Raw genomic sequence first — 21,153 nt, 5'->3', positions numbered from 1 at the left:
AGTGGTGTCACAGTTTTCAGATTTGGCTCGACTATATTAGATGCTTTTAATTCATGGTCTATGTTACAGGATGCATAATGCCATTGGCTTTAACCTACCTTAATAAAACGGTTCACAGATATAAACCCAAAGAAAATGTGTTATCATTGAAACAAAGTGTTATTGGTTGCAGCTTCCTGTCTAAAACAATAGCAGAGTGTGACAAAAATACCTGGCAAAGCAGTTAGGATCTATTTTAGCTTGTACTGTCTTCATATGCAATTAATTTCTAATTGCTTATAAAATGAAACGACGTGCAGTGCATTAGTTGTCACATTTTTGACATTGATGATGGAGAGGAAACTCAATTCTACTCAGAGAAAACCCCCCCACTTTATTTCACTCCGATCCCCAGTTTCAAAACTTACAGACATTAAAGGTTTCATCATTTCATTATAGTCCTCAAAAAGTGTAAATAAATGCATTCTTGGAGCAAAATAAGCCACTATGAACTGTAGACAATGTGACCACATGCTGCAGAGAGCAGCAGCTCTAGCAGAGAGTCTCCATGCAGTCACTTGGTGGAAAAGAGCTACTGTGACCCTCTGAGAGGGATGAGGACCAACTCCTCCAGAGAGAAGGCACACATTTCCAAAATCCATTGGCATTTAAATACTGTTTACAGAGATTCCTGATGAGTTACAGTCTGGTCTTGTCAGGATACAAATGACTATAAAATGGCTGACAAGGGTCATTTAAGAACAAGGAAAGATTATTCAAGTGAGGTGTTGGAGCAACATGGACTAACCATGAACCATCGGCATGAGGAGAACATACCAAAGAAAATACAAAGAGAAGACGGGACGACTATTACGTAAAGTGACGTGGAAAATGCAATGGTTCTTACAGTAAACAACAACAACAATACACGTACAGTGCATTACACAATACAGTGATAATTATAATACAAATGGCTTCGAGTGCACAGGAACCTGCGATTAACTGTTTACATGGCTTTATCAGCTTTTTTTTGCTTGGTAGATACTTTCATGTGAGCTGTAACATAAAAACTGCATCTAACATTTATGAATATAGAAATAAAACCATTAAAAAAGAATATTATTTTAATGTATTGCGACAGAAAAAAAACAGAACAAAGACAAGTATCTTTGCTGGCATTAAAAGAAGTATTGCTCGACTCAAAACACTCGTAGGAACATTGTAGGAAACACGTACGGTTTTGGCAACGATTGACACTGTAAGGATAAAGAAATATTTTACATTTGTAGAACATCTTTGACACACATCCTCAAAATTAGAAATTGGACGACTAAGATGAAATCAAAATAGATGTTTTGAATTAAAGGGAACATTTACTTTCTGTTACAGTTACATGTTTTTACGGCTACATTCATTTTCAGTACAAAAAAAAGTCGTTATAAATCTTTATGGTAAACAATGCAGCTGGTGACATGTTCATGAGCCTTTTAAGAGGACGGTTTGTTTTTATTTTGTTCTACTAATGTAAAAAAGACTTCATGTTAAATGAGCAAAGAGCATCACTGTCCAGACACAGGACTTGGCATAAGTAAGAGAGATTTACAACCAATGTCAATGAGTCAGTGCAATTTATATTAAATGACCCACTACGCCATATCCGGAACACTCAGGAGCTGATTCTGATCGTTAAAGTTTTTCTGGAAGGACTCTACACTTTGTTTCTTAAATTATGTCATACAAGCTGCAAAGGTGGCTGATGTCTGATGGAGAAGTGAGCATGCATGAGACCTAATTTGGCTAAATCTAATGAAGGGGGAATTATTTTAAGATAAATAGAAGAGGTATAGATATATATATTTATATTTGTATCTATTTTATAGAAGAGATCATATCCTTACTTTAATTTATCTAAAACTTTTTAATTTAACTTTAATTCTTCTCATCATTTCAGGCTGCAAATACAAATAATGAGGGAACACGTAGCACAAAAAGCTCAACATTTCTCCCCATCTCTGTTTAGCTTTCCGCTCAGGTCACCTGTGAGCCAGACATGTTGGATAAATCTCCGAGCCTCTTATCAGATGCAGCAGCTCTGCATTATAAACACACCTCGTGTTGTTGTGATGCAGGAAAACGTGGCACCTCCTCTCTCATGTCTGTTGTGCGTGTCGTTATGGCAGCCTCTGCTCTGTTCGTTAAGGAGAAAAGTTCACCCACAACCAGCCCAGCAGTGTCCCGTACACCCAGGTCCTCACGTAGAGTTTCCTGCCGTTCTCCGTCAGCAGTAATGGCAGTGTGAGTCCCCCCAGGATCATTACTGATGGGAGGGTTTTAGAGAGGTATAGAGGAGAGATCTTTCCTTCCCCGGGGAACTTGCATATTTTGTCCTCCGACTCGTAGAAATCGGTCAGCAGCCTTTAAAGAAGACAGATTACTCTCTTAGGGATTCAGCCTGTCTCAGAAACACACAAGGACTAAAAGAGTAAATCGAAACATTGGAAGAATGTGTCTAACAAAAGTTCACATCAGGACTTTTACAACTACAGCATAAAATCTGCACCAAAACAACATCGGAGATTTTGATGCTCAGCTGGTGCAGTTAAAAATAAGCCCAACATATCACTTCCTAAAACAATAGATATAAGTCGAAAGCTCAAAACTTCTTTCTGATTCATTTTTTCTGTGATGTGCCCCATGTAAAACTCAATGTAATGACTTTTACTATCTGAAAATATCATAACTTCTCTTTTGATTGAATGATTCACTTGTCATTGAATATCGATGAAGATTTCAATATTAGAACATTAACTTTGTTTAATTCATTTCCAATATTTAGTAGACCTTTGTGATTGTTTTTGTTCTTATTTATGCTGCCGAAAAATGCTAGACTGGGATTGTCTGATGTAGGGATGCATGTGACCCGAATTTTTTTGCAGAAATCCAACATTTTCAAACACATTTTGCACCAGATTTAAACCAAGCACCTACTGAGAGGAATCAAACCCATGCAGAAGTGCTTAAAGCTGAAGCTTCTTGAGTCTCCACTTAAGGCTGGCTGCAGAAGAACTGGAAACCACTTAAACACTATTTCAAAAAACCCTGGTTTGCATCTTTACCGCCCAGTTCAAAAACAGTTTCAGTCTGAATAGCTCATTTTTCAATTGCAGGCACAGCAGGGGTTAAATTTAATCATAACTCACTAGTCCAGAAAATTTGCTAGACCGACACTGACAGGCAGTCACCCTGTGGCTTTTAGCATAAATTGGTGCATCAATGATAAGCTTTAAAAGTCAGTTTCAGAAACAGAATGGTGACGTCATAAGACTAATTCCAGAGAAAAGAAAATCAGGTCTCCTGTACAAGAATTAACTTGTCACTATTTTAAACTTTCATTTTGTTTAATAAACAGATTAATAAGAAAAACACTTAATTCTCTCGTAAGTGATAAATGTTTTCTTTTCAAATCTAATCGTTGTATGTGTCTGTTTGCTGTTTTTGACACTCTAAAGCCTTTCTATACAGCTGACAGGATGAGGCTAAGTGGCGTGTGTAAGTGATTATCTGCAAGTACTAGTCGTGCGAACACCGTGCCCAAAATCAACTCCTACCAGGTTAATTTTTAATAAAACAAAACTTGCTTATTTCCCCAGCTATGTGAACCCCTCTGTTGTGGCTCCACAGACCCAACAAGACGCTGGTCCCACCAATAGAACTCTTTGTCTCCACCACAGGAAAGTACACTAAACTTTGTGTTTATAATAATCCAGACAACTTTCATTTTTCTGCTGTTTTTATGAGTCACAAAGAAGCTCAGATATAAATCTGTGTTTAGCTGGCGTCTTGAGGAAACAAAGCATTACAAAAAAACACTCTTAAGTTTAGATGCGGACTGAATAACGTGCAATTCCAACATGATTGAATGTTCCGCCCACACACTTACCGGTCCTTGATTTCAAAACGCTCGTGCAGCCATCTGCGGAAGAACAGTGGCTCTGGAGGAATTTCCTTTATGTCCACGCGGTCGAAGTGTATGTGGACACGGGGACATTCTCTGCACAGGAATTCTGTCAAACACAGAAAATAAACAGACTAAACAAAAACAGGAAAACCCTTTCAGCGAGACGGCACGTAGAGTAAGCACTTAAAACCAACACAAGGTGACGCTGAGAGAAGATGACGCCTTGATGCCAAGTTGCTTTGGTTCAAAGAGTAAAGATCAACCTGCTGCTGCTGATGGTTACAGTAACTTACAACAACTTACAACAAGGACAGCCTCAAACTGACAAGAAGATCTGGTAAAAGCATTGGTATCAAAAGAGGAAAGTTGGAAGTCATTGGGGCAAAATGGAGTTGCAATGAATGATTATTTATGTGAGGTTAGATTTGATCAGCTCTGGCAGATAAATGTTCCTTGAAGTCATGAGATGTTTTTAAAGTCAAGTACCTAAGCCGAGAGAAAACTAAAGTGTCTTAGGAGGTCAAACAGAAAATGTAATGGAGTGTTAACGCTCAAGGCTACACGTGTATCCCCAGAGACCTTCAAGTTCCTGTTTCCACAACACGCAATATTATCAGGAAACCTGGCACTGAGGCCCGAAGAGGAAACCTGATCGAAGCCGGCAGTGAAAGATTGCTTCACGGGTAGAGAGTGCTTCAATCAGCTGCTGCAGAGACATAAATTGACCTTCAGAGACAATCTGTGACAGTTCAATAAACATCGACTGTGTGGATGGACGGGAGGATAAAAAAAAAACACACATCAAGAGGCGATAGCCGATCTTAGAAGGAAAGACTACCTTCCTTCCTCAAACATAGAGGAGTCTGAGTGCCAAGCAGGTGCTTGGCACTGAGAAATAACACTGTTAAGCTTGCATAAATAAAAGCTTAACCCTCTAAAAAGGCGGATGATCTCTCGCTGCAGGTCAGGAGTGTTGATGGAGGAAATCAGTGCTTTGCTCAGGAGCTAAAAACAAAATCTCCTTAATAAACTCAAGTAAAGCTAAAAACAAGAGTGAGGCAAACTTTAAGACATGAAATCATGCATAAAGATTATACGACTCCTGTAGGCAGAAAAAGGATTGTTTATTGGTGCGAGAGCTACATAAAGAAAGATCGTAAATGTTAATTCTACTGGATTCAAGATTTAAAACTACCAGGTGGTCCATGCTTCTTCTGAATTTTAGCTCGAAGATAGAAATTATTAAGATGAGGGAGAAAAGAGCCCAGAACGAAGTCAACTACACTGCATGTTCCCAAAGACAAAGATGGTTTTTATCGTACCAAACCGACAGGGACATGATTCTGCAAACAGCTCTGGGCTCTTGTAAACTGGTGGACGAGATGGAGAGATGATGAACTAAACAATGAGGGATGCCATGTACACAATTTGATTGCTGATAGAGAAATGTTTAAGAAAAATGAAAAAAAGCTGCTGAATAGAGAGACAGAGAGAGGGATGAAAGTCCTGAGCTGGACGGCTTACGACTCTAAATTTAAACCCCAGACACCAGATGTAGAGGATGGAAAAATAAGAGGGATCACAGCAATATGCACAAAAATGGAAGGAGGCAAAATTACAAGCTTTTAAAAGCTAAATGGAGAATGAGATTTGAAGTACTTGAGATGTTTTCAGGAACCTCTACGTCAGACGTTTTGTCTTAAAAACAGAGACAACTGGATTTCTCATTTCAATTCCAATCGTCTATGTGACAGTTATCTTAGTTTTCCAGTAAATTTTCCTTTCCTCCTGTTGTAATGTGACATAACTTCTGATGGTGGTTTTAGGGCATCTGGAATCTATTTTCTGTGCCCATTATAACATTTAAACATTCCAAATTACATAAGAAAGTATAAATAGATTGTTACAGGTTGAACAGGTGTGGCACTTCAGCCCTGTTTCAAACAGGCAGTTCAGTTTGATCCGCCTCTGTACGGCACACATTTTGTGGTGTGTCCTTTAGCTAGAATGGGACAGATGCCCAAATTACTGACCCATACCATCCCACTTATTGGTACCCTTCTGTTGGGGTGCCAGCTATACTGATTTTCCTCAGAAGGTGGAACTGGAAACACTGCAGTCTGTTGAGTGGTCAAAAGAATCGTCACTTCCTGTACGAAAGCGGTAAAGAACAACACACTGAAACAAAGCTTAATTGAGCTTTGTAACAAAGAGCTACATGCCAATCACAAAGAAGACAAACTGCTGGATGTCTTCCATCGTTGCTCTTTGTTTACTGCGCTGTGTTTTCTTCTTCATTGAATTTATTAGGGGGGTATACTGTGTATTACGCAGCTAACGTGGCCACAGCTTACATGTCACCTACAGGATCAGGCTTTACTGATTCAACCCGTACCAAACTGTACTGATCCATATCAGACCGCCAGTTGGAAACAGGGGCTTTAGAGATCCAGAACTGGAGACAAACACAGAGTTCTGCAGCACCAAAGAGTTCTAGGAGGAACTTTTACTAATATAAAACAAAAATGACGTTAAGTGCAGAGTTTGCTCTGTAAAACTAGAACATGTAAGTAGATCATATCCTTATCGAACTGGCCTACGACCACTTAACAGAGTCTGTTTCTCCTGTCGTCTGCATGGAGAGGGGTAGGGAACAATATGACTAACCAGAGCAAAAGTTTTTTTTTCTTTTGCTTGAAATAGAGTTGAAGATGTTAAAAAGTGTATATTTGGTTTGTCAGTACCGTTCTTCAGAAAAATAGAATTTAAAGGGGAAAAAATGATTTATAACAATTGAAGTCTAAGGGATGGAAAATTCAAGCACATATCTCGCTTGATAGTCTCTGAGAACTACACAACTTTAAAAGCTTTTACTAAGCTGTGGGAGTAATTGACAGACATTGTGATAAAGCTTCTCCTGCACTACTACTAATGCTCATATACTGTATCAACACGCACTTTTTCAACACACTCAAGGCCACTCATTATCAAGCACAAAAGGAAGACATGGTTTCCAATAAAAAGCATGGTGCGGTGCGGAAGGTGCGGCTAGAATGACATCAATAATTATACATCTTTTCAAACTATGTTCCAAGGCTCCCTGTTCAGAAAAAAAGCCTTGGATCTGTAGAACAAACATGTTCAGTCCTCATATAATGAGTTCTGCAGAGAACAATCACACAAGGCATGAAGGGAATAATCCTCCTCAGGTACCAAGATGATAAATTTGTTTGTGTGTGTAAATACAAGTGTAATGGGTGGAAAACGTGGTAAATGGGTATAACTCATAAATGTTAATTGGTGTAACCAATGATTCCCATGAAAAATCTGATATTGTGCAAAAAGTTTATATGAATATGATTTTATCACGCGGTAAAAATCAAATTCAAAATGATTTAAACCGACTGACCCCAGAAAGAGAGAGAAGATTGATGTCTACAGTACACTGACTCACTTGGTACAACAAAACCCATATTAGGTTTTAAAATGAAATAATAAAATGTACTTTGAGGTGATATTTCATAACAATTAACTTATATTATCAGTACGATTGTATAACTCAGAGGAAGGTGAACTATCTAGTAGTAATGCTTTTGTGGTTACACCATTTGACACTTTAATTGGACTGATTATTTAATTGGTTAAAAATGGTAAAAATGACAAAAAACTTATGTCACCAACAGAAATGCAAACTACACATTAAGACAAACATCTAACATGTTTTAAAAAGTTTAAAGTTTATTTTTGATAGCACAATAACACCCTTATTTTTCTGTCTTGAATACATACTTCTGTTTTTTTTATATACATAGGGATTCAAGCTAAAAGAATATTGATCAACTTTGTCTAGAAAAAAACGAGATGTTGAGCCACATACACCTGGCCTGCTTGTATTTCTCAGGTCTTTTAGGTCTCACCAGTCACCAAAAAATGTCAAACATGTCAAATAACTACTGGAGAGGATTATACAACTTTCCTGGTATGACCTTACAATTAAGGAAGGAATACCTTTAAGATTTAAAGTCTGTTTTCAAGCCAAACCTCAGGGTCTGTTAAAACAGTAAGAACATCAAAAACAGAAACAATGAGAGTTTGTAGCTCGAGTCACTTCCACCTCCTTGTGAAATCACTAAAGTCACCTTCTCCACATGAGACCAGGAAGTGCGTGATGAGAGGAAAGCTTTTCTATTCTCTCTGTTCTGTTTTCTAGAAACACATAGATGTTTATTCCTGACTGAAACGGGATGTTTTTTGGCATTCAAACTGTGTTTGTGGAACAACAGGGAACTCGGAAAATAATCCAAAAACTCCAAAACACAGAGTCGCGCTGTTAACAGGAAGATGCGGCTGTTAATAAGTCTTGTTTGCTCATGGATGAAGCGGCGAGGGGGCGCACACAATGCTGCAGGATTGATAATGACGCCTGTGTGTCTCTGCATACGCTGATTAACAGAAGAGGAGGGAGGCAGACTGCAGCTGCTGTTTGCTGAGACTCAGTTAAAAAAAAACGACAGTTTAACTTGATGTTTTCATTCACTCTTTTTGTGCACATTTTTAATGTTAATTCTCTAAATGAAGCCTCAACCTGCAAATTAGCTGAGGTCCAGAGAATTAGTGGACAAATAAAGCAGATTAAAGAGGACAGACACAATGGCATATATTAGATCAACCACTTCATTAATATATGTGGGAAAGACTTAAAGCTTTGCACGGTTGCTGGAGCAGGCGCTTAATTTTCAGAGGCTTTAATCCTTACAGCATCAGACGAAAGCTTGACCTCCCTCGGTCACTTTTCCCTGATCTCTACCTAACATGTCCTGCCTCTTCTCAGCTTTACTAAAAACAGAAAGGCCCAAAAAGCCTCCAACACAAAAAGAGCTTCAGATTTTATCTTGCAGGCTGATCATTAGCTCTGTACATGCATTTACACTTTACATTAACATCTGTTTCCTTCGTCCATTATTTAAAACCACTTCTGTGAGCAGGCTCTTTGGCACCAACTGGGATCACAACATGTTTTCCTCAAATTATCGTCTGTGTGTTGGAATATGTAAAAACAGGAAAGGAGCCATGAGCAGGCAGGGCACTGTGAAGCTGACTGCTGAGACTCAATGTGTGCAGATTTAAAACAAAGATTCTTTCATTATCCCTGCACCATGAGGCTGAATATTCTTAAACATTTACATATACATGTGTGCAGTGTGGGGGAAATGTCTATATTTGAGTTAGCTCTTCAAACTCTGATATGTGGCGTGTATCAGTGGCTGTGTGGAGGTATGGCTGACACAGTGGATGATGGCCGTTAATTCCTAACATTAGTCTTCAGCCTTCAGGCTTCACATTGGAACATGAATACAACATTATGATGCAAGTGCCCTTATATTGTGTGTTCTGCTGCTTAATCCTACAACTACATATTTTCCACAGTTGAAAGAACATTATCTGTTTAACTTTTAAGAAGAAAAATAAACTGTTGGTTCCTGTTTTACGTCTGAATTGAAAGATATATTTTTTTTTTAAACAATGTGTTTTCTTTCCTGAGAGTTTGCCTTTGATCGTACTTTGTCAACACAGTTGTGCGATGAATCAAGAAACTAATACCAATAGCTGGACTTTGGTATTGGCCAAAATTGATACTAATCTGATCTGACACCATTGTTAATTGAACCTTCTCCATTCTTCATATGTAGATGAGCTAGGGATGGGTACCAAATAAGGTACTTTTATAGGTACAGACCAAATTCTGTCAAAAGTACCTGGCACCGATTCACGTAAAATCAAAAGGTACCATGTTTAGGTACCTAAATGCGTCCTTGTGACTGTGAGGGAGTGGAAGAGTAGGCGATTTTCCAACTTGGATATGAACACAGCATTGCAAGTTTATATAATGAAGAATAAATTTGTTAAGTTAAAAAAATGTTGAGATTTTTTTATTGAACAAACTGATATTTTTACCACATAAACACAAAAAAGTACCGAAAATTGGTACCGTTGAGTACCGATACTGATTGCCAGGTATCAGGTATCAGTACTGGATCGATTCAAATGTGAAACATACCCATCTCTGGGATGAGACTAAGAATTATGTTACGGTAACCTCTAGCTTTCCTAACTTTGTACACCATGATATTTTATTTCTGTCTAGCAAGGGTGATAATGAAACACATGTTCATTGCAGACACAGATAACACAGACCAAATTCTTAAAGATCTGGTCTGGCCTGTAACAGGATTTGGTTGGTGAATCTTCAAATTACAACTCCTGAGAGTTGTTTCATTCTTCAAGATATAAAATGTTAAACTCATAAAAACCTACCCGGCATTGATGGGGCAGGTTTCCTCTGACCGGAGGCATCCACTGTCCCCTCGTAGGCCACTGTGACATCGTACACAGCATCCAGGTGATCCTTCATGGTATCGATGGCTATGTGAGAGGCCTTCATCCTGGGTGTGAGTGTGTGCTTTAAAACAGCGAGCCCTGTGGGAAAGAGTTTGCAGTTTAAATACTGCATGAATTCAACCAAACTATTTCAGGGTTATACTAATCATCATATTTATCATATTTATTGCAAATAATTTCCTTAAAAATGTTTTTATGTACTCAGAAAATGCTGAGTTTTAGAAATGCATTGGTTCTACAGAAATATTTGTGTTTGCTTCAACTGCTGCACTCTCCCTCTGTGGATGTGGCACCACAGTCTGCTCACTAATACCTCACTAATAGCAGATAATGTCATGTGCACATGTCGGCCATCCAGAGCGATTTATTTGGATTAATGGGGGAAGGTGATATTCGGAGCTGTGGTCCAGAGATAGGCTTAATCTCTGCAGAGCGGATGCTGTGTGATGACCTCAACACCACACTGCACAGAGGCATTAGAGAAATCAGGTTGATGTAAATGAAAAATTAGTTTTTGTTCAACTTCTATGAAAATTAATTAAAATGTTATATTTAACTTATTTATGCTGCAGATGACTAAAAAATATGCACTTCTATTCTATTTCTATTATGAGTGTTCAATTCTCAACCAGCAGCAAATCAGTTTGACACTTTGAAACTTGCAGAAAAATAATCCAAAGTGTTCTTAATTTCATAAAATATGCTTCCACTGCTGCATGATACTACAGCAAACTCTCCATTCTTAAATCATGACCAAACAAAACCACATGCACGTGATGCTCATTGGGGAAATCGTAGCGTGGAAAGGCTACAACAGGTCACACAGCCAAACTGAGTCAGCTGTTTCACAGACTGAGTGGGCCGTGCTGAGTTTGTAGGTGGTAGCAGAGCAGAAAACGGCTGCCATGGTGCCAGTACCTTCTTTCGAAGCAAAAGCCTGACTGTCAGCGATAACATTCTTCAGCTCTGGATTATAGCGAGTTCCTTCAGGGAAGATAACAAGGTACATCTGTGGGAAGACGAACACAGGAGATCAAAGAGTAGTCACAGTCTGTTAATCTTACCTTAGCTAAACTGGAATTTGTAACAATTAAGGGATTTGTTGGAGTGGAAACACGGTGAGCAAACAAAGTGATGAACTAAAAATGATCACATGGAACAAAGTTTTAAACTCCTCTCTTTATCAGTTTGAGTGAAAGCAGATCCAAACGCTGAGATGTGGTCTTAGTTTAGCCTTAATCTTTGATTTACCTGTTCCTCTTTACACATTTAAAAGCCTTTTATCAGATGTTAACAGTTAGAAAGAAATGTTACTCTTCTCCCTGGATTTTATTCAAGGTTGAATTGAGATGCAGCAAAATCTTAATTAAGTTTATTGTGTTTCATTCTGTTTTATATTTGTACTGTTTTATACATCTTAGTATTGTGTCTTCTAATTCATGTGGCTCTTGATCCATACAGCACTTTGGTCAGCTTTGGTTGTTTTAAACGTGATTTGTGAATAAAATTTGAGTTGGGTAGGGACAAAGAAGTTGTAGTGCATTTAGAATTTACCTAAAATTGGAAACAACTGACGAAAAAAACTGCTTTCAGTGTTCTCCGAAATATTAAGTATAAAATGTTTTTTGGTTAGGAAAATAAACTTTACTTTGTGAAAACACATTTAATAAGACATAAACATTTCAGCAGCAGTTGTGTTAAAGCTCAGTTTTGTATATTTCTGAGAGTTCGCATAAACTTGCAACAGAAATGAGCTCACTGCTTTTTCATGGAATCTACAAATGTTACACTCCGTCCATTTTCTGAAATGCAATGAGTTAGGCTGTTAACCCTAAATTTACTCAAAGTTTTTGCTGAAGACAAGCAAACACACACCACTGATAAACAGCAACTACATCTGATTTATGGTTATTTCCTTGTGATGGTGCAGGGGTGTCTGAGAATCACTTCAATGTCTTGAAAGTAAGCAGGACAAAGGGGAATTTAAATCTAACTGTATAATTGAAGACATTATGAAGTATTTCCCCTTGCAGTCTAGATGAGAATGTATCCAGGTGTTTATCTAAAAATACTTACTGGCGTTCCAGACTGACTCTGAGAGAGGAGCTTCTTCTTCATCACCGTCTCGCTGAACCTAGCTCTCCGTTTCACATAAGCTCCTCCATGCTGATAGAAAAGACACACTCATGAGTGGACAGCAGGGGAAAGTGTGATTTCATATTTAATTAAGTCTCTGTGTCTGCATTTTACAACACGACTCTGAAATACTCACAGAGTTTCATTACCTGTGAGAAGTACCATCCGTAGAGTGGGAGCCACTTAAGTCCATCTTTGAGGACGTATCTGACATGACCCAGAGCGCTCTGTCTGATGGCGAGCATGTCAGCAATAATCCAGTCAGCTAGAAAGAGGCCACTGGTTAGTTAACTTAAATAATTTAACCCAGTGTAAATCAGGATATGTAAATGAATTACCTGTACACTGGTGATTGGACAGGTAGATCACGTTCTCTTTGGTCTTTGGTAAATCGCCGTATATCACGATCTGTGGAGAAAAAAAATTAAAGGCTGTCACAAACATGGCAAAGATACAAGTCTCATGGACAAACATCACTTTAAAAAATATTCTGCATTAATTTATTATCTTTTTTGTCGAATATTTTAAATCTCCTATGAGGAAATTCAGATTTGTGCCAAAGAAGCACCTCTTAAAGATTATTAATTAAATATTATTGTATGAAAAATATAAGTTTTGTTGCTGATGGTTTTGTTTGCGTTTGTTGGCCACATAAAGGCATCAATGAGTCATTTTCCAACAGTGTAAAAATTCCTCACGGGAGCTTAAAGTCGATCTGGGATTTGTCTCTATTTCAGATTGACTTTTCAATTCATAGAAAAGCTGAACAAAAATAAACTGCAGCTTTTCCATAAACCCAAGAGGATTTATTGCAAAGATCTCCTCTAATCTGTTAATGTGGCCTCCAGTGCAGCCACTTCATACACAGATCATATAGTATCAGACGCTGCTTTCCCAGCTACGGCTGTTGCTTTTCTGCTCAGTGTAACGTACAAGGCGTGGCAATAAAAAAGACAAGAATGTAGATTTTCTTGTTGTCTATCTTGTTGAACAACTTCTGTAACTGCCTGAGTCTCCAACTGCAAGTTTTTGTCATTATTCAAGCTTAAACAAACGCAGAAGCAAACAGCTGCAGAGGTCTTGTGTATAAACAGTGATACTTTGTCTTGTAAATGTACAAAACTATACCTTACCACAGGAATTATTTGAGTGTCAGTAGCTTTAAACCTCTGTATACCGGTAAACTGGAGAAGTATTTGAGCAATAGTCTAACTTTGCATATCTAAACCTAACTTATTTTTTACATTAAGAATTGAAATTAGTTTAGAATATTTGCACATTATAACAAAACTACAATTCAAAGTAATCTTTTCTTAATCATTGTGCAGAGGAGGTTAAAAGCCCCAGAGAACCTTATGAAGATGTCTTCCTAATGGTCTAACAGAGAAACAACAAGCAGCACTACAGATTAGTTAAGAATGATGCTTTAATAGATTTATATTTACAAGACACAATGTTTGCAATGAGATCAGAGAAGCATTTAGAGACTTTGAGGGTTGTTACAGTACATGCAGATTAAAAAAGATGTAGTCTGATTGTTCAAGAGATGTGGTTTTTGAGTTTCAGTGTGGACTGATTGAGGGAAGTCCAACAAAATGAGGGGTGAACTTTCTTAAAAACGTGCCCTATAATGAGTACAATACTTGGGACGGTTTTCTAAAAACCCATTTTAAATATTTTTGTCTTTATATGAGGCACAGACTTCATTTTTTCAGCATGTTGTGCATCTTCCTATATCATACTCATTGCTTCACCTCTAATCTTTCTCCATTTCTGGATTGTATATTGTGTTGTTTTGATTTAATGTACATTAAGCATACACATTTAACATGTTACAAGTGCCTGAATTCACTTTACAGTCCTTTTTTTCTGAGGGTTTACTCCAGTTGTTGCAGGGTCACTCACCTCAACTCCTGTGTAGTTTTCAAAGAAAAAGAGGACCATACTCTGGTAGATGCAGTACAACCGGTCGTCTAGTTTGTGGTACCATCTGGTTGGTAGGACAGTTGACACCAGGCGCCATGCTCCCCATGACAGCAGATAAGCCGGGGCTGTTCCCAGCATAATCGTGGCTGGAAACCAGTAGCGCAGAGAGTAAGTGTGCACCACCAAGGAGAGCAGCATGGTCCCAGCTGTAGCTCCACTAAAGTAAGAAAATCCCTGAAGTAGACACTGCACACTGAGGTGAAGTTGCGAACACCACACCTGGCCTACTTTCTGCACACCTGTCCTGACAAGTCAGCATAAGAAAGGAAATGATAAACTGCAGCAGAGGGGAAGTGGGGAGCTAGCTGGCTAAAGCTAATTTTAACCTTGTGTGCAAAACGCAGATGGCAGAGTCGGCTTGAGTCCTAACGGTCACCCATACTGTATCACAAAAAAACTAAATTAAATGCAATTATCTCAACATTATAAATAGTCCAGCAAAGGAATCCAGGACAACATCTCAACTCGAACTCATAACATTTACTACACAAGTTCAGAAGAAGCGTTAGCCGACTATTTCACGCGTTAAACCGGAGAAAAAGTTTCACCGATCGCTACATTTATTATCAACTCTCTCCTTTGCTCTGTAGACGATGTAAAAGTTTAACCCAGACGTCACTTAATAAGTTAAAAGTAAAAACAATGTCATTTCCTCCCTTGTTTCTTCATCTTTATCCAGCTAGCCGTTCATAAACTAGCTCCCTGCAGCAAATGTCACACACGCCTCCCTACGTCACTGCGCACTGTAACATCGGCGGAGATGATTGGTCACATGACTCAGCAGTGAGCAACCAATTGAAGAGAGAGGAGATAGTCCGAGTTTAAAGGAGCATTTCACTTTTCTTCCTATTATTTTCATCCATGGACTGTTTTTTTCCTTGAATTTCACCACATAATCGTAAATAATGGTTTTAAACATACCAAGAAACATAAAGGTTTGCTTAGATAAATATCACTGTACTTTATTCAACACAAACAATTATTTAAATAAAAGCACACAACTTTCACAAGTACTAATCAGATTCATTTTCAAGTAGTTTTGACATTATTGGGAATTTTCTCTGGTGTGATCATGTAACATTAAGTCAAGCTTATAAAAAGAAGCTGAAATTAAGAAAAATCTTTGAAAAAATAGAGGTAATTTAATATCTGCTGACGGCATCTTAAAAACTATTTACTACCATTTAAAAATATGGAGATATGAGAATATGGAGTTGTAGAAAAACTTTGTTTCAGTGTGCACGGACAAAATAGCTTTGTTTAATTTCTTTGCATTGTTTTTGCTTTATTTCATTCCTCTTAGAAGTATCAGACTACACAGCTTGGCATATGAAATATTTAAACCATTCCAACAGAACTTTGAATTAAATTCCCAAATTAAGTCTGGATGAACTATGTCCTGGTCTTGTTACTTGTAATCATTTCTGCTGTTGCACAAAGCGAGTGTTGAGGCCACAACAGCAATTAAACAAAGTTCAGTTCTTGTTAAACTGACAAATTGAGATTGTACTCGTACTTTAACTGACCCATCACACACGTGTGTTGTGTTCCTTGTTTAAACCAGATGAAAAAAAATCAAAATTATAGAATAGACTTCAAGTTTTTATTAAAAACACTGATTAAAATAAACATACATATAGCACACATTTGTATAAAAGCATGGTGTGTGTACTCGACTGGTGTGTAATACTGGCTCAGTGTGTTGTTGAAAAAATAAATTATTGCATCCCCTTAACAGTTACACAGTATAGAGTATCATATAATATGTAAAAACAGTTTCCATACTTCACAGTAAGTTATTCAGCCATAGCTGAATGGTTGGAAGTCCTCGGGAATAAGAGGTTTCCATAGTAACCAGGTAATAAAGTCTTTAGAGGGTTATACGTGAGAGGATTTATGTAAAGCCTCTGGACCCATTTAAAAAAGCAGAATGAGGAACCTCTACAAGAGCAGTGCTGAAAGCCAGAGACAGAGGTCATGTGACGGTCCAGTAAAAAAATGATATCTGTTAACAGTAACATGTTCAGCGCTCCTCTCCACGCCGCTCCAGGTCATAGTCATCATAGGACAGATGCTTCAAATGAGTGATGCTGTCTGAAAACAAAGAAAATGTAATTAAAAGTCATATAAATAATAAAGAATTAAACAAAGAGGAGAAAGCAGGAGATCTCTTACCCAGAACCCACTGCTCAGACAGCATCCTGCTTCCCTCTGGTCTCCTGCCGCTGTATTTCCCGATGCAGATCCCCGCCTGACGCACAGTTTTACAGACTTTTCCTCCACACAGCTGGATCAGCTCCACCAGACTCTGGGTGGGTGGCTGGGAGTGCTGAGACACAAACATAATTGGCTGGTCCTGGAAAAGGTCCTGCTGGTGCTCGCCGGCAGACAGATGCCTTTGAAGACGACAGATCTGTGTGGAGAAAGTGGCAACAACAAATGTATTGATTTGAAACAGTAGTATAAATTAGGATGCTGTGGAATTTGGACCATTTAGAATCAAGTCTTTCACAACTTCACAGCATCAACATTATACCAGGTCTAAAATCAACATAAATCAACTCGGGTGACTTTACCAAAGAAACAAATGCCGCCTAATATGTTGTTTTTCTAAAGCTGGACACAGAGCAACTTTAAGTTGCATTTAGAGGAGCCACAGAGCCCTGACATGAACTTGGTTTTATTCCTCCAGCCCGTGTTTTTCCCACTGTACTCCTCTGTCTGACAAAACGAGTGCATACAAAGTCTCTTTGAGGTTGTTTCTGTCCGTTTCTGATGAGTGATGCTCTGAGTGCTCACCAAAGTCTGCTCTGTATCCAGCAGGGGTCAGCTGTCAAACTCAAGGGCTCAATCTGCTCTATTTAAAGTTAAATGCCAGGAAATAAACTTTAAAGCGCTCAGTCTTTTGTCACACAAGTTTGTCTTCACATGTGGCAATCAGAGACTGGTCAAAGGGTTCAGTGAGTGGGTTAAGTTAACAGTAACTCTCACTGTGCTCTTCAGAGGGAACCATTCAAGGACATGTGAAGGGTTTATTATGTGAGAAGAGGTTATGGAAAATGATAAAAACGGTCCAGAGAGCTGAGCTTAAGCCTTATAAAAAATAGTCGAAAATCTAGCATTCAGAAAACATTACTGAGTCCATGAAAGCATTGCTTTAAATAACTTTACTGCTGTCACTGCTCATGATGCTGCACAAACAAGATTATCACTGTAACTTATTACTGATCACTCTTAATTTCTGTTACTGAGCTCTATATTTCATGATTTTGTCTGTGTGTCCTGTTTATTCTTTTAGCTGGTGAATATAAGCAGACTAATTACCCTAGGCTTGCATTTCCTGCAAATATATGATATAGAGACAAAGGTTTTTGTCTCTTCATGACTTAAATGCTGTTTCTCTTATTTTTTATTGACTCATTTAATTATTAAATCGAGCATATTGGGGGGGTCGGGCTTTTATTTAAGGTGTTTGGTATTTTCCATGATAATTCACCAAAATGATTGATCAGTGTGCAATGCAGATCTCTTCTGCTAAGCCTTCAACAACAAAACTTGTCGGAAAGTGAAAACAGCTGCACTGGTTTGGGTGAATCAACTGCATATGAAACTAGTGTAAAGAAAGTCAGGGCCTGGTGCGCATCAGGATGCATACAGACCATGCTGCATTTTTTATTTCTTCATTAAACAAACAGTCAAATCAGCTCAAAGTTTTTATGCAATTAATATTTAACATGCATTGTATCGCACGTTTTTATCATGCAGTGTCTTAAATTTAAAACTCTGAGTTAATTGTTTGAATTTTAGAAATCTAACCAGGGATAAAGGTTGCAAATTACACATGATCTACTTTGTATGCTTTTATGAAACCATGTTTGTCCCTGTCAAAAAAATAATAGAGGTGAGAGTTCTACAACACAATGATGCATGCTATAGGGGACTCTAACCAGCAGGTGGCGTTGTCATTAAGATGTTTTCTGAAGTGAATTTGTATCAGACATGATAAGTTTGATGCAGTTTCCCCTTATGATGAAAAAGCAATTTCATCTTTTGCTGCAAGACCTCACTCTCTGATGAGCTGTCAACGCAACTCCCTCAAAGATTTATACACCAGTTTGATACGTTCTGTCATTAAATATTGAATTCATCCATGAAGTTACGTCAAGATCCGTACCATTTACTCGCTCATTCAATCCATATTCTGCACAGACAGGAGCTTGGAGGTGCGTGAAATGCATTTTATATCTACAGCACGGTGCTTTATTTACATTACTTTAACAGTGACCTACATTTCTGCCTGCATCTTAAGGACGTTTCGGTGTCATTAAGTAACATAATGACAGTGAAATACCCATTTATACACCATCTCAGGGCTGCAGCCTGCATGTTTGTTGAATTCATGGCAATCAAAGCAGAATTTTTCAAATCTCTGGAGGATGGGTCACAGAGATGCCAATAGTAATGAGCCTGTTTATTTGAAGTAAAGCCCCGGCAACAGTTTATTTATACATCGTATGGGAATCCCAAGATCAGGGCCTCAACAGCACAGCCAATACCTTGGCAGCTATATATGCTGAACTACATGTTTGTGGGCAAACAGATTAAAAGGTTTTTTTTTTCTTTTTATGCTTTTAAATCTAATTAAAAAGGACAGCTTGGGAAAGAGACAGGAAATGCAGGAATAGAGAAGGGGAGAATGGACAACAAATAATCTCTGGAGCAGGAATCTGATGTCCAGTGCATGCTAACCAAGCCTAACCCAGACTCTATGAATCTCTTCATAGAGACCCCAGATCAGGAGGAATAAAGCCTGCAAAGTAAAACCAAAGTACTCTGTTTGTTTTGCTCAGATCTTCAGAGACAACTCAGTGCTCAGTGTTTTGACATACATGGGATGTACGTGGCTCAGAAGCAGTCTCTTACCTCCTGTGCTTTCAATAAAAAATACACAATGATGCCATTAAATCTCCTCTTTAAGTGATTCAGCTGTAACACCTGAAAGAGTCCGTGTTTTCAGGATGATGATAACTCCTTCCTCTTTTGTAATGTGCCTTAAATACGTCGCATTTCCCTCATACTGTAACTCTTACATCAGCACACTTCCTGCTATTCTGTTTCAGCACTACTGCCCAATGCACAGGACAAATCTGCGGCTTTCATGTAAAAAAAAAAGAGATACAGTGTGGTTTAAAACTGAAATGCGGTCACGCTGGGGTAAAATGAAAGTTCACAGAACTATTTAAAGCTCTATCCATCCACAGTTATTCAGCAGACTGTTGAAAATAGATAAGGTTAGATTAGGGTTACGCATGTCTATTGCTTTATGTAATTATACATTGGTTGTCAATGTGACTTACTTGCACTTGATAATACCGTCACCTTAGAGGACAAGGGGCTAAAATTTATGACCTAATTTCTGATAGAGACAAGTCATGAAACTATGAGACCAAATTTAATAAAGAGACCAAAAAGAGTGCAGAAAGAGTGAAATGTCTTAGACTTAATGAATAAATGCTCTCAAAGCTGAATCACTTTCTTTGCCGCTTGAAGCCTCGGTGAATGTACATTATCAGTAATTATCTGGTCTGATTCTTTATATAAATATATTATATTCACTGTTTAAATGTTTTTTTTACAATTATACAAAGTCTGGAAATTAAATTTGCTTTTGTTTATCCATAATCCTGTTATTTTAAAAAATGATTTTTTATGAAGAAATAAATGAAATATGACTTAATTAAAAAAAAAGGAATAAAAAAAATCTCCAATTAATATCCATAACTACATTGCACAAGCACAAACTCGGCTCAGCTCCTTTTTCTTCGTGAAGCTTTATTTTGAAAGTCTTCTTCGACTGTTAATGCTTCAGGGGTCAGAATGGGATGAGACACGGTCCTTTTTTAAGTTTATTTTACTTTATTTTTGTTTTGTTGGCTTTCATTTTGTTTACATTCAGCACTTAATGGCATGAAATGTCGGATTACTAAAAACAGAAACACAACCTTATGGTTTATCTTTCATCAAAGGTTGGTTAATCTTTTTTATTTGAATTTCTTTCTTAAGATCACATGATATTTGGTGGATTTTTTTCTGTGTACATTTTTTTTGGTCTGATAGTTCTTTCTCAGTTCTAATGGTTTCTGATATCACAAAAACGAAAAAGTAACGATAAATTATCCAAGAAAAAAATTGAAAAGAAAAAAAAGTAAAAATTAATGCAGATTTCAAAACCATCATAGCCTTTGTATGCGTTTACAAAATAAATGAATTCAAAAATTAAAACATAAACGACCACTTGGAACAAGATTTGAGTGTCTGTGGTCAGAGGTACATTCCTGCAGTATGGGACAAAACATCCTCTGATGTTGGTGCCCTTCCTGCTCAACGCACCTGCAGCCTGTTCCCCGCTGTGACCTGAGGGCCCACAGACAGACTTATTTGGCGTCTGGATGACTTAACGCTGCAATTAGGAGAAAAGGACCTAAACATCCACTCTGTGCAGCACAGGATGCTCATTACATCAGGTTCTACAGTTTCGTTTAGCAGACGCTTTTGTCCAAAGGGACATACAAAACAAGCAAGAACTTAGACAGAAGGAAAAACCTTAGTTAGTGTGACAAAGTGCTACAAGTAATTTAGCTGCATGTGCTGCCGTTAAGTGCAAGAAGATTTTTTTTCCTATGTAGAATATTGTA

The 21,153-nt window shown here is 38.0% G+C and overlaps 2 protein-coding genes across 2 annotated transcripts in view; both read right to left on the bottom strand.

The window, feature by feature from the left end:
• Positions 1-313: 313 nt before the first annotated feature.
• On the bottom strand, positions 314-15,223 carry agpat5 (1-acylglycerol-3-phosphate O-acyltransferase 5 (lysophosphatidic acid acyltransferase, epsilon)). Its single transcript, XM_074676536.1, has 8 exons — positions 14,378-15,223; positions 12,811-12,880; positions 12,622-12,737; positions 12,413-12,502; positions 11,255-11,345; positions 10,253-10,414; positions 3,920-4,043; positions 314-2,394 (listed from the first exon to the last, which is right to left on the bottom strand). Exons 1-8 carry the CDS (start codon positions 14,594-14,596, stop codon positions 2,175-2,177), a joined length of 1,092 nt encoding a protein of 363 aa, XP_074532637.1. The 5' UTR covers positions 14,597-15,223; the 3' UTR covers positions 314-2,174.
• Positions 15,224-16,365: 1,142 nt separating this feature from the next.
• Positions 16,366-21,153, bottom strand: part of mcph1 (microcephalin 1) — a 34,857-nt gene continuing 30,069 nt past the window's right edge. The window contains exons 14-15 of the mRNA XM_074675641.1: positions 16,634-16,871; positions 16,366-16,552 (exon numbers count right to left, since the gene is read on the bottom strand). Coding sequence (XP_074531742.1) covers positions 16,482-16,552; positions 16,634-16,871 — 309 coding nt within the window. The 3' untranslated portion in view covers positions 16,366-16,481. The remainder of the gene's footprint in view (positions 16,553-16,633; positions 16,872-21,153) is intronic.

This window comes from Halichoeres trimaculatus, unplaced genomic scaffold, assembly GCF_033239565.1.
Source record: "Halichoeres trimaculatus isolate MK-OKI-2021-1 unplaced genomic scaffold, fHalTri1.1 fHalTri1_scaffold_8, whole genome shotgun sequence".
Lineage (NCBI taxonomy): Eukaryota > Metazoa > Chordata > Actinopteri > Labriformes > Labridae > Halichoeres > Halichoeres trimaculatus.
The sequence above is the reverse complement of the archived record's forward strand: the minus strand, read 5'-3'. Positions and strand labels throughout refer to the sequence as shown.

Coding starts and splice junctions, on each gene's coding strand:
- agpat5 (XM_074676536.1), bottom strand. CDS start 14,596: ATGCTGCTCTCCTTGGTGGTGCACACTTACTCTCTGCGCTACTGGTTT. Junction 12,881..14,377: donor AAAACTACACAGGAGTTGAG/GTGAGTGACCCT, acceptor TTTTCTCCACAG/ATCGTGATATACGGCGATTT. Junction 11,346..12,412: donor AGAGTCAGTCTGGAACGCCA/GTAAGTATTTTT, acceptor GTCTTCCCACAG/ATGTACCTTGTTATCTTCCC.